Here is a 14,651-nt window from a genome sequence, read left to right as displayed (position 1 = left end):
GCTATCTGTTTACTGTCTTTCTTAAATATAGTCTTACACCTTATTCATAAATTCAAAGTTTAGTTCTGAATGTAATGATCAAATATTGCACTTTAAACCCTTCAACCTGATAAAAGCAGTATGATGGGCAATATGATCCAATGCTCAATAACATAGAAAAGTGTAATTCTTCATCCTATGACACATTATTCCATATGCAACATACATGTGGTTTTAAGTTGGGGCCATAATGCATTTTGAGGTCATGAATTATCTGCCATTAGGTACTTTTTTTTGTTTTAACCCAGTTTTTAACCAGAGTTTAGGACCTCTCTGGACACTCAGACAATATATCATAAGGTAGGACACAACTGCTGTAAATCAGTAAAGTGCCAACATATTGTGTTATAAGCTGATTGTATGTTGCTGATGTAAACACAAGTTACCCTACAATGCTGGTCTAATCTGAATCTTCTGGAGAACAAGCAGTTTAACCAGACCTGTTTTACATGGGAGGGTGGGTTCCTTTTTTGGAGTAGATTAGCCTCTGGACAGCTAGTCTGGATTGTATCCAATCTAGTTTGGGTTTGGCAAACACGACTGTAATACATCCTTTTGTGAATATTGGCTTTGAAGAACACAAAATTTTGAATGGTGATAAATAATTATCACTGTTCTAGCAGACTTTTTAGACTTTATCCTGGTCACCTTAACCGATCACCAAATTAAGGAGGTGAAGTTTTGAAGAATTTCTAATTCATTCAGAATTATTATCAGGATAGAAAAAGCAAGAAGTGATAGTGTAGGAGGGATGAGGTAATGGAAAGATTTGTGAATTTTAAAATCAAGGTGCTGCCAGATTTGAAACCAATGTAGGATTTTTCATTGGGAGTTTAAAAAAGAATCTCCCATACTCTGTGCACTGCAGAGTACACCAGCATGATTCACTCCACAAATCAGTACGTGAGGCCTAATCCCACCCAGGAGACTGGCAGAATAGCATTCAGTGGGCCACTGCACATGCACCGATCTGTCAGTGCTGAGATCAGTGCATGCAAAGTGGCCCCTGTCCACTGGCCTCCCAATTGCTGGTATGAAGGCCGTATGTCCCAAAGACCAACAGATCATAGAATCATAGTGCAGAAAGAGGCCCTTCGGCCCATCAAGTATCTCATCAAACAGCATGTCCCAGCTGCTGACAACCAGTTTAACATTGTCAGTCAGATTCACAGTATAGTGCACATGCAAGTTACTGGAAGTTACATATATTATTACACAGAGCCCTGTTCTTTGCAGGCAATAAGAATATGTACACACATTGCACCTTTTTCAGCTGAACAAAATAAGTGACAGCCGTTCACTGAGCCATTCCTCCCACTGTCTGGTTCAAGTTTCAAACAATGCTTGATAGCTAACGGTCATCACTTGGTGCATCCTCCATGGCAGTGCCGCTATCAATCAGTCTACTTGGTAATCAATCATCACTTTTTCCTCATACAGTATAAATTACCATTTTTTCCTTATTTTGGTTATTTTACAAAGTGCCCTAATGAGCGCAAGTCATAAACATAAGAACATAAGAAATAGGAGCAGGAGTAGGCCATCTGACCCTTCGAGCCTGCCCCACCATTCAATAAGATCATGGCTGATCTGTCATGGCTCAGTTCCACATTCCCGCCCTCTCCCCATAACCCTTAATCCCCTCTCTTACCAAAAACCCATCAACCCGCGTCTTAAAAATATTTAGCGAGGTAGCTTCCACCACTTCAACAGGCAGAGAATTCCAGAGATTCACCACCCTTTGAGTGAAGAAATTCTTCCTCAATTCCGTTCTAAACCGCTCCCCCTTTATCTTGAGGCTGTGCCCCCTAGTCCTACTGTCCTTTCTGAGCGGGAAGAGTCTCTCCACCTCTATCCTATCCATCCCATTCATCATCTTATATGTCTCAATGAGATCTCCCCCCATTCTTCTAAACTCTAACGAGTACAAGCCTAGTTTATTCAGCCTCTCCTCATAGCTCAACCCCCTCAACTCCGGCATCAGCCTTGTAAACCTCCTCTGCACTCCCTCCAAGGCCAAAATATCCTTGCGTAAGTACGGCGCCCAAAACTGCACACAGTACTCCAGCTGCGGCCTCACCAATGCCCTATACAGCCACAGCAAGACCTCCCTACTTCTATATTCAATCCCCCTCGCTATGAAGGCCAGCATCCCATTCGCCTTCCTGACCACCTGCTGCACCTGCAAGCTGGGTTTTTGCGACTCATGCACAAGGACCCCGAGGTCCCTCTGCACCGTCGCCTGCTGCAGTTTTTCTCCACGTAAGTAATAATCCTTCCTACCATTATTCCTACCAAAGTGGACCACCTCGCACTTGCCAACATTAAATTCCATTTGCCAGTTCCTGGCCCATTCACCCAGCCTATCTAGATCCTTCTGCAGACTCTCCACACCCTCCGTGCAATTTGCCGTTCCACCAATCTTGGTGTCATCAGCAAATTTCAACACCATACACTCGGTTCCCTCCTCCAGATCATCTATATAAATGGTAAATAGCTGACGCCCCAGCACCGACCCCTGGGGCACTCCACTAGTCACCAACCGCCAATCCGAATAGCACCCACTGACCCCCACTCTCTGCCTCCTATTTGACAACCAGTCCTCTATCCACGTTAACACCCTACCCCCAACTCCATGTCCCCTGACCTTCTGCAATAACCTCTTGTGAGGTACCTTGTCAAACGCCTTCTGAAAATCAAGAAACACCACATCCACCGGCTCTCCTCTATCCACCACCCTAGACACATCCTCATAGAACTCCAGTAAATTTGTCAGACATGACTTCCCCTTAACGAAACCGTGCTGCGTCTGCTCTATCAAGCAATTCCCCTCAAGATGCCTCGCTATTTCCTCCTTGATGACGGATTCTAACATTTTACCTACAACAGACGTTAAACTAACCGGCCTATAATTCCCCGCCTTTTGCCTGACACCCTTCTTAAACAACAGCGTAACATTAGCCGCTTTCCAATCTTCCGGCACTTCCCCGGAATCCAGCGACGTCTGGAAAATAACCACCAAGGCATCTACTATCACCTCCGCCATTTCTTTCAGAACCCTCGGATGCATTCCATCCGGTCCTGGGGACTTGTCCACAATCAGCCCCTCCAGTCTGTTGAGCACCGCCTCTCTAGTAACAGTAATGTCATTGAGACCCTCCAGTCCTATCACCTTTCCATCTCTAACATCCGGCAAATTATTCACATCCTCCTCCGTGAAGACCGAAACAAAGAAGTTATTCAAGACCTCAGCCATTTCCCCATCCCCTACCACTAAGTCCCCCTTCTCATCCTCTAAGGGTCCAACGTTCACCCTAGCCAGCCTCTTCCTTTTTATATATTTATAAAAACTCTTGCTATCCTTTTTTATATTAAGCGCTAGCCCAGCTTCATAGTTTCTCCTACCCTTCTTTATCAATTTCTTTGTCAATCTTTGTTGACATTTAAACCTCTCCCAATCCTCTTCTCGCCCACTACTCTTAGCTACTGTAAACACCTCCGCTTTTAATTTAACACTTTCCTTCACCTCCTTCGTTATCCACGGCTTATTACCTCTCCTCCTACGGTCCTTTTTGACCATCGGAATAAATTTCTGCTGAGCACCAAGAAAGATCTCCTTAAAGATCCTCCACTACTCCTCAGCAGACCTACCTTCCAACGCGGTCCCCCAGTCCACATTCGCCAATTCCTCTCTCATCCTACCGTACTCCCCTCTGTTCAAACATTCTCCTCCTCCATCTGCACCAGAAACTCCACCATACAATGATCACTCTCCCCAAGAGGATCCTTCACCGCAAGGTCCCTAATTCTACCCGCCTCATTACATAACACCAGATCCAAGATAGCTCGCTCCCTCGTCGGCTCCAACACACACTGTTCAAGGAAACTATCCCGGCAGCATTCCAAGAACTCCTCCTCGAGCCCACCGCGTCCAACATGGGTCGACCAATCAATATGCAGATTGAAATCCCCCATACTTACGGCCGTCCCATTCCTGCACGCCGCACTTATTTGCACGTTAACAGCCCGCCCCACCTCCAGATCATTATTCGGGGGCATACAGACGACACCCACCAGCGTCTTCCTCCCTTTGCTGTTCCTAATCTCTACCCACAACGATTCCACTTTCTGCTCTTTGGCTCCAATATCATCCCTTGCTACCACCCTGATGCTGTCCTTAATCAGCAGAGCTACGCCCCCTCCTTTTTCCTCCCGCCTATCCTTCCTAAACACTTGATACCCCTAGACATTCAGCTCCCAGTCCCTGTCACCTTGCAGCCACGTCTCTGTAATGACCACCAGATCATATCCATTTGTGCTGATCTGCGCCACCAGCTCATCCACTTTATTCCGAATGCTTCGTGCATTCAGATAAAGTGCCTTCATCCCAGCCTTCACCTAGACCCTATTTCCCGGACAACCATACTCACCAACCATACTCACGCCCCCCACTCCCTTTACTATTGGAACATCCTCAGCCTCTACCCTTACCTGTACCCTCTCCTTAACTTTAGGCCTCGTAATGTCACCTACCCTCGCACCCTCCCCCCCCCCTAATTAGTTTAAAGCCCTGTCTACAGTCCTCTTTACACGATTCGCCAGGACTCTGGTCCCAGCACGGTTCAGACCCACCCCATCCCAACCGAACAGGTCCCACCTACCCCAATACTGATGCCAATGCCCCATAAATTCAAACCCATTCCTCCCACACCAATCCCTGAGCCACCCATTCATTTCCTTAATCCTGTCAACCCTACGCCCGTCTGCACTCGGTTCAGGCAGTAGCCCAGAGATAACCACCTTGTCGGTTCTACTTTTTAATTCCATTCCCAGCTTTTCATACTCCCTCCCCAGATCCTCAGTTCGCATTTTGCCTATGTCGCTGGCACCCACATGTACCACAACGACCGGATTCTCACCCTCCCACTCCAGGTTCCTCTGCAGCCCAGATGTGACATCCTGGACCCGAGCACCAGGCAGACAACACACCCTTCTGTGCACTTTGTCATTGTGACAAAGGACAGTGTCAATACCCTTCACCCCACTATCCCCAACTACTACTACGTTCCTTTTCACCTTCTCTTTGCCTATGTCCTGCTGCATCACTGTACCGTGTGCAGTTTGCTCACTGACCTCACCTCACTCATCCTCGTCCACACTGGAAGCAAGGACCTCAAACCTGTTATGCAGATTGAGAGGCTGAGGCCTCTGCTCCCCACCCCCCTTCCTCCTCTCAGCAGCCCCCTCTTGTTCCTGACCCTTAGAGTTAGCCAGTCTAGGGGGGGTGGATGTCACTTGCACCCCATTGACAATGGCACCCTCTCTCCCCCTGATGAGCCTCAGTGTCTGTAGCTCAGAGGCCAGCTCATCTACCTTGAGCTGGAGCTCCTCCAGCAACCTGCACTTACTGCAGACGTGGTCACTGGGAAGGACCCTGGGGTCCACCAGTTCCCACATCATACAAAAACAACACATCACATGCCAAAGCTTCAACATGTCTCTTTTTTCAAGCAATACTTCCAAACAACAATTTAAGTATTCTTTTAACAACATAATAATTATTAATAACCGCAATCAACTTATCTGGTTCAGAGAGTAAGCCATTTAAACTGAGTAAAAAAGAGTGAATTGTAATTGGATTTTGGAAAATGTTCTTTTTTTTACATTTTCTTTTGTTTTTTTTCCCTCTATCTTGATACAATATTTTTATTTCTCTTTCTGACAATTTACATTTTGCCTCATTCCCTTAAAATTATCATCCTAAATAGCATTCGTCCCCAAGACCTGTAATCATTGTAATTCTGTTGAATGCAGTACCGCTGAAAATGCTGCCTCTAGATACAGCTTTCGAACCACAAAATCTGTCATTATGTTGTTTTCTCTGCCCATGATTCCACATCCATAACACAGACACGTCAGTAATGCAAAATGAAACAAAACAGCATTATACTCACATGGGGTGCCGGAAAAGATTGCTCAACTCTCGAATGCATTTTAGTTGGTGCTTGAACTTCATCAGTCTCTGGTGCAGTCTTCACTGAAGAAGCGAAATGTTTACATTCTACATCTGTGTAATCAGATTCCAAGCCTCGGTCATATTTTCTACAAATGACAGAGTTAAAGCAAGACCTCAAAAAATTATTTAAAATAGCCAGGCTTTCTTCAGAACAGAAACAAAATCATCATGAAAACAGTCTAACAGTAGATTGAAAGAAAATCGAGGAACTGTGTCAAAGCACAAGCTAGTAGACACAGCAAAAGGGAATCAACAGGCTGTGGTCAATTGAAATTGAAATCAACAGAACACAAACATTCAAGGAAAGCTCAACAAGTTGCAGAGAAATTTAAAAAGACTGAATTTAAAAAATCTGTAACTGACTTCAGCTTTCAACTTATACGAAGTATTCTTACTATATGCAGTTCACGTTTACTCAGAAACCCAAGGACAAATTGATTTATACAATTAGATTTTTAAAACAAATCAGAATAGAATATCAACAACAATTTGCATTTACATGGTACCATTAATATAATTAAGCATCCCCTAAAGAACCGTCACAAGAGCATTGTCAAACAAAATTTGACACTAAGCCTTTCAGAGATATTAGCGCAGATAGCCAAAGGTTTGGATTTCAGACCTTCTTAAAGGATGAATGCAAGATCGAGACAAGAGAAGTCTTGAGGAGGGGGGGGATTCCAGAGCTTGGAACAAAGGAAACTGAAACAAGGGCACCAAAGTGAAGTGATTAAAATCATGGATGTACAAGATGCCAGAATTGGGAGAGACAGAAGCCTCACAGAAGAGGTGGTAGTGCAGGAGGGGCAAGATAATGGAAAGTTTGTGAACTTTAAAATCACGGTGCTGTCAAATCAAAAACCAATGTAGGTCACCAAGCAGGACTTGATACAAGATTGGATGTGAGCAGCAGAGTTTTAGATAAGCTGAAGTTTCTGGAACCAAAAGAGAAAATGCTGAAAAATCTCAGCCGATTTGGCAGCAACTGTAAGGAGAGAAAAGAGCTGTTGTTTTGAGTCCTGATGACCCTTTGTCAAAGCTTTGACAAACAGTCATCTGGACTCGAAACGTCAGCTTTTTTCTTCCTTACATATGCTGCCAAACCTGTTCAGATTTTCCAACATTTTTTTCTTCTGGTTTCAATTTCCAGCATCTGCAGAAATTTGCTTTTATGAAGTTTCTGGAGGTTGCAAATTCCAAGAAAACCAGGCATACTGGCGGTCACAAAGGCACAGATGAGTATTTCTGTCATAGATGAGCTGACGTAGGAGCTGAGACGAGCTATGTTAGGAAGGTGAGAATCTTGGGATTGGAACAGATATGGGGTCAGAAGATCATCTCAGGGTCAAATATGTCACCAAGGTTGTGAATGGTCTAGTTCAGCCTCAGACAGTGTCCAGGAGAAAGCTGGAACTACAAGCTAGGGAACAGAATTAATGTCAAGGTTCAAATACTTGTAGGAAATTTCTGCTCATCCAAGACTGTAAGACACACCATCAACATGGCAAATCAGAGGCAATGGGTAGTTGATGTGGCAGCGCAGAAGAGATGGATTATCATTGTACTCGTGGAACATAACACTGAATGTCTAGATGACATAGGTGGAGACGAAGGGTAAATATTTGAAGACTGCAGAGGGAACACTGCAGGAAGAGAAGTGACCACAGATGACTTTCAGGCTACAACTTGGACAGATATACATGGAACCAGTGAGGGAAGTTGGGAGGTAAGCAGTTAATAAAAATAGATTAAAGGAGTAAAAGGGAAAAGATAAATTCAGAAAAGGCTATTTAGAGGATAAACTAGGAAAAAAATGCAAGTTTTTATGGACTACAGTAGAAGGGATCCTTAGGGAAGAGAGGCTTATTGGTGGCCCAGCTGATTGAATAATCTTAATATTATTGGCAAAGAGTTCACCTGAATATGGAAAATTGACCAGATATGTCCTGTCCAAAAAAGTAGGACAAATCAACTTGGTCAATTACCATTCCAATTTATTTCCAAACATCAGCCAAGTGATGGAAGGTGTCACTGACAATGCTATCAAGCACTTTCATAATAATAACCCGCTCAGTGATGCTTAGTTTGGGTTCCAACCCAGGCACTCAGCTTCTGACCTCATTACTGCCTTGGTCAAAACATGGATAAAACAGCTGAACTCAAGATGAGACAAGAGTGATTGCACTTGACATCAAGTCAGCTTTTGAATGAATGTGGCATCAAGGAACTCCAGCAAAACTAGAGTCAATGGGAATTAGAGGAAAAACTCTCCACTGGTTGGAGTCATGCCTAACCCAAAGGAAGATGGTTGTGGATTTTGGAGGTCAATCATCTCAGTTCCAGGGGTTCCTCTTAGGTTTAACCATCTTCAAATGCTTCAATGGTCTCCCCTCCATCATAAGGTGGGGATGTTCAATGATGATTGCACCAATATTCAGTATCATTCATGACACCAGATACTGCAGCTAACAAACAGGAAATGGAAGGAAGGAACCTGGGGAAATTACAGAGATGTGGTAGGGAGTAAATTGTCAGAGTTGTGGGCTGAAAAGTGTCCAGGACCCGATGGACTTCATCCTAGCGGCTTAAAAGTAGTTAGTGAAACAGTTGATGCATTGATTTTAATTTTCCTAAACTCCCTAGACTAAGGGAATGTACCATTAGATTGGAAGACAGCAAATAATACATCATTATTCAAAAATTGAAGGAGATAGAGAATAGGGAACTATAGGCCAGGTAGCTTAACATCTATCACAGGGAAAACGTTAGAAGTCATTATTAAAGAATTTATAGCTTATAGCTTGATGTTGAGGAAATAACATGGACTACGGATAAAAGAGAACCAGTGGATGTACTGTACTTAAGATTCCCAGATAAAGAGTCACTTCAAAAGGTTATTTTGAAAAATAAAAGCTCATAGTGTAGGTGTTAACATATTGGCATGGATTGAAGAGCTGGCTAATAGAAGCAGGTAGTAGGCATAAAGGGGTGTTTTTGGGTTGGGAAGATATAATGAATGGTGTGCCACAGGGATTAGTACTGGGACCTCAACTGTTTACAATTTATATAAGTGACTTGGCTGAAGAGACTGAACATATGGTTGTGAAATTTGCTGATGACACAAAGACAGATAGAAAAGTAAGTAGAAAAAAAAGACAGGATTGGTTAAGTGGGTGGGTAAAGATCTGGCAAATGGGAGTATAATGTGGTAAAGTGGAAAATTGTCCATTGTCCACAAGAAGTATAAAAGAGAAGCATATTACCTAAATGGTGAGAGATTGAAAAGCTCTGAGATGCAGAGGGATCTAGGTGTACATGAATCACAAAAGGCTAACATCCAGATAGAACAACTAATTCAGAAAGCCAACAGAATGTTATTATTTGTGAGCGAAACTCAAATCAAAAGTAGGGAGGTTATGCTTCTGTTATACAAGGCACCAGTTAAACAGTACCTAGAGAACTAAATACAACATTGGTCACCTTATTTAAGGAAGGATATAAATGCGTTGAAAGCAGTTCAGAGGTTTACCAAATTAAAACATGGAATGGGCGGGTTACCTTATGAGGAAAAGCTGGACAAACAAGGCTTGTACTTGCTGGAATTTAGAACAGAAAGCGACGGCTTGATTGACACACACAAGATCTTGAGGGGTTTTGACAGTGTGGATATAGAGTGGATGCTTCCTCTTCTGGGAAGATCTTGAATAGGGGGTCACTGTTTAAAACTAAAGGGTTACCCATTTAAAATGGATATGGATCTTTGGAACTCTCTTCCTGAAAAGGCAGCGGAAGCAGAGTCTTTAAGTATTTTTAAGGCAGCAGTCATAGATTCTTGGTAAGCAAGGGGGAGATAGGTTATTAGGGATAGGCAGGTTGCAGATTTGAAGTTACTATCAGCCATGATCTTGTTAAATGGCAGAGAAGGCTTGAGGGGCTGAATGGCCAACTCCTGCTTCTTGTTCATATCAAACAGCCTTGGGCTGATAAGTGACAAGTAACATCTACATCACTCAAGTGCCACGCAATGACAATTTCCAATGACCAAGAGAGAATTTAACCAGCTCCCGCTGACAATTATTAGCACTACCATCTTCTACCATCATCATCCTGGGGGTTACCATTGACTAATAACTCAACTGGGTCTGCCATGTAAATGCAATGTTTGTAAGAGCAGGTCAGAGGCTAGAAATTCTGCAGAGAGTAACTCAACACCCAACTCCCCAAAGTCTGTCCACCATCTACAAAGCGCAAGTCTGGTGGAATACTTTCCCCTTGTCTGAATGAGCGTAGCTCCAACAACACTCTAGGAGCTCAACCCCATCAAGGACAAAGTAGTTTGCTTGAGTGGTACACCATCCATCACCTTAGGCACCTAGTCCCTCCACTATGGCAGCAGTGTGTACCATCTACAAGAGGCACTGCAGTAATTTGTCAAACAGCCTTCAACAGCAACTTCCAAATCCATGACTTCTACCACCTAGAAGGAAAAGGGCAACAGAGTTATGGGGACACCACCACAACAAACTCCCCTCCAAGCCACACACCATCCTGTCATGGAACTAAACCACTGTTCCTTTACTGTTGTTGGGTCAATATTCTGGAACTCCCTTCATAACAGCACTGTGGGTTTACCTACACAACTTGGAATATAGTGGGTCAGGAAGTTCAGGCCATCTTTTCAAGGGCAATTAAGGATGGGCAACAAATGCTGGCCTTGCCAGCGATGCCCACAATCTGTGAAAGAATTAATTTAAGATGAGGTTACGATGAAAAATGCTTGGAGCAAAGGACACTGTCTGTTTTATTTAAGCCCATCGTATTCTTGGGTCAAAGAAAAGCTAGACCCGATCCAAAGAAGGCCAAGGTGGGCTCTCCAGTGCAATATTGAGGAAATGCTCCACTGTTGGAGGTTCCATCTCGTGGATAAGATGTTAAACCAAATCCCCATCTGCCTGCTCGGGTGGATACAAAAGATCCCAAAGCAATATTCTGAAGAGGAGCTATCTTGACTAAATTTATCCTTCTACCAACCTTACAAAAAACAAATTATCTGGTCATTAGTACATGGCTGTTTGTGAGAATATACTGTGCGCAAGTTGGCTGTCACATTCCCTGTATTACAGCAATAACTGTTCTTCAAAAAGTACTCCATTGACTGCAAAGCACTTTGAGATGTCCAGTGTTTGTGAAAAGTATCATATACATGTGGGTCTTTTTTTATTATTAGCTGGTTGTATAAAGAGCAGCAGACATAGGTAGAAGATCTTGGGCAAGAGATACAGAAGAATTTTTTACCATTGAGTGGTGATGACCTCAAACTTGCTGGCTATCAGGGTGGTTGAATGATGCAATGAATGATTTCAAATGGAAATATAACAGGGACTCAAAGGTAATAAACCTGCAGTTACAAAATAGAACAGAGGAATGGAACTGTCTTGACTGCTCTACAAAAAGCTAGCACAGAACTGATATGCCGAATTTATAATAGGAACAAAGAAATGGCTGATCAACTGAATACAGACTTTGGTTCTATCTTCACAAAGGACTTCACAATAAGATAACAGAAACGTTGGGGGACACAGGGTTTAGTGAGGGAGGAACTGAAAGAGATCAATATTTGTAGAGAAATGGTGTTGGGAGAATTGATGGGATTGAAGGCCATTCAAACCCTAGGTTTACCAAACCCAAATTCTGCATTCTGGAGTACTTCAGTGGCCCTAGAATTGTGAATGCATTGGTGATCATCTTCTAAGAGTTGACAGACTCTGGAACAGTTCATGCAGATTGGAAGGTAGCCAATATAAACCCATTATTTAAAAAGCGAAGTAGGGAGAAAACAGGGAGATGTAGACCAGTCAGCCTGACGTCTGTAGTGGGTAAAATTCTAGAGTCAATTATCAAAGATTTTATAGCAGGACACTCAGTAAACAATGGTAGAATTGGACAGGGCCAATATGGATTTATGGAAGGAAATCATGCTTGGCAAATCTACTGGAATTCTTCAAAGATGTAAGTAGAAGATTTGATAAGGGGGAGTTAGTGGATGTGGTTTATTTGGACTTTCAGAAGGCTTTCAACAAAGTTCCACAGAAGAGATTAGCGTGTAAAATTAAAGTGTATGGGACTGGGGGTAGTGTATTGAGATGGATAAAAAAACTGGTTGACTGACAGGAAACAAAGGGTTTGAATAAAAGGATTGTTTACCAAATACAAGGCAGAAACTACTGGGGTACAACAGAGATTAGCGCAGGAACCACAGATATTCACAATACATATTAATGATTTAGATGAGGGAGCTAAATGTAATTTCTCCAAATTTGCAGATGACACAAAGCTGGGTGGGAGGGTGAGCTGTGAGGAGGATGCAAAGATGCCTCAGTGTAGTTTAGATAAGCTGAGTAGGCAAATGCATGGCAGATGTGGTATAATGTGGATAAACATGAGGTTATTCACTTTAATACAAAAACAGGAAGACAGATTATCTGGATAGCTATAAATTGAGAGAGGGAAATGTGTAATGAGAACCGGACGTCCTCGTACAGCAGTTGCTGAAATTAAGCATGCAAATGCAGCAGGCAAATGGCATGTTGGCCTTCACAGCGAGAAAATTTGAACACAGGAGCAGCAATGTTTTGCTGCAATTTATAGGAACTTGGTGAGAATAGTGTGTGCAGTTTGGTCTCATCTGAGGAAGGATGTTCTTGCCATAGAGGGAGTGCACAGAAGGTTTACCAGACTGATTCCTGGGATGATGGGACTGACATATGACGAGAGGTTGAGCCAGTTAGAATTATATTCACTAGGGTTTAGAAGATTGAAGACCGATTTCATTGAAACCTATAAAATTCTAACAGGACTGGACAGTGGAGCTGCAGAAAGGACGTTCCTAATAGTGAGGTTGTCCAGAACCAGAGGTCATAGTCCAAAGTTACAGGGTAAACATTTTAGGACTGAGGTGAGGAGAAATTTTTTTGTCCAGAGTGGTCAGTTGTGGAATTCATTACCAAAGAAAGCAGTTGATGCCAAAACATTGCAAGTTGTCAAGGAGTTAGATATAGCTTTTAGGAAGAATGGGGATCAACAGATATGGGGGGGGGAGGGGGGGGGCACACGAAAATGCAGGATTAGGCTATTGAGTGGGGATGATCAGCCATGATCATAATGAATGGTGGCACAGACTCAAAGGCTGAATGACCTACTTCTGTTCTTATTTTCTATGACCTCCTTCCGTGCTATAATGACTGTGGTCTTACCAGATGCTGGGATCCCCACACTAAGCTGGCTAAAATGTCTGGAATGAGGGGCGGGGGCATGAACCCAACTCCCAACAGCTGTCCCATACATTTTATGGCAAGATGTCCACTCTTTCTCAGGACAAGATCCTACCCTAGGGAATTGCTGGCTAATTGGATAGTCATGATGTGGAGATGCCGGTGTTGGACCGGGGTAAACACAGTAAGAAGTCTCACAACACAGGTTAAAGTCCAACAGGTTTATTTGGTAGTAAATGCCATTCCTTCATCAGGTGAGTGGGGAGTTCTGATCACAAACAGGGCATATGAAGGCACACACAGTTTACAGAATTATGATTAGAATGCGAGTCTTTACAGCTAATCAAGTCTTAAAGGTGCAGACAGTGTGAGTGGAGATAGCATTAAGCACAGGTTAAAGAGATGTGTACTGTCTCCAAACAGGACAGTAAGTGAGATGTTTCAAGTTCAGGCGAGTCATGGGGGTTACAGATAGTGTGACATGAACCCAAGATCCCGGGTGAGGCCATCCTCATGTGTGCAGAACTTGGCTGTCAGTTTCTGCTCAGTGACTCTGCGCTGTCGTTTGTCATGAAGGCCACCTTGGAGAACATTTACCTGAAGATCAGATGCCGAATGCCTGTGACCGCTGAAGTGTTTGCCAACAGGAAGGGAACAGTCTTGCCTGGTGATTGTCGAGCAGTGTTCATTCATCCCTTGTCATAGCGTCTGCATGGTCTCCCCAGTGTACCATGCAAGAGTATGTGCACATACTCTTGCAACTCGGCCAATGTTGTCTATCTGATACACTGCAAGAAAGGATGTCCCAAGGCATGGTGTACTGAGGAGTCACTGAGCAGAAACTGATTGCCAAGTTCCAAACACGAGGACAGCCTCAACCGGGATCTTGAGTTCATGTCACACTATCTGTAACCCCCTTGATTTGACTGAACTTGCAACATCTCACTAATTGTCCTGTCTGGAGACAATACACACCTCTTTAACCTTTACTTAATGCTATCTCCACTCATGTTGTCTGCACCTTTAAAACTCGATTAGCTGATCTGCTGTAAAGACTCGCATGCTAATCAGTATTCTATAAACTGTGTGTGCCTTTATATGCCCTGTTTGTGATCAGAACTCCCCACTCACCTAACGAAGGGGCGAAGCCCTGAAAGCGAGTGGCTTTTTCTACAAAACAAACCTGTTGGACTTTAACCTGGTGTTGTGAGACTTCTTACTGTAATTGGATAGCTACAGCTCTGTAATTCCAGAACCAAGGACAGGGCCATTTCTGGAAATAAAGGCAGCTCCACCATGTCAAGAAGCTAAGACAAGTTCAGCAT

General features: G+C 43.3%; 1 protein-coding gene across 2 annotated transcripts in view; it reads right to left on the bottom strand.

Annotated features, from left to right (window-relative positions):
• otud4 (OTU deubiquitinase 4) overlaps positions 1-14,651 on the bottom strand; it is a 116,198-nt gene that overhangs the window by 43,730 nt on the left and 57,817 nt on the right. For both annotated transcript variants that reach the window (XM_080193309.1, XM_080193315.1), the window contains exon 14: positions 5,994-6,141. In XM_080193309.1, the coding sequence (XP_080049435.1) occupies positions 5,994-6,141 (148 nt within the window). The remainder of the gene's footprint in view (positions 1-5,993; positions 6,142-14,651) is intronic.

This window comes from Carcharhinus amblyrhynchos, chromosome 1, assembly GCF_965287045.1.
Source record: "Carcharhinus amblyrhynchos chromosome 1, sCarAmb.v2.hapA, whole genome shotgun sequence".
Classification (NCBI taxonomy): domain Eukaryota; kingdom Metazoa; phylum Chordata; class Chondrichthyes; order Carcharhiniformes; family Carcharhinidae; genus Carcharhinus; species Carcharhinus amblyrhynchos.
This window is presented reverse-complemented; position numbering and strand designations above follow the sequence as displayed.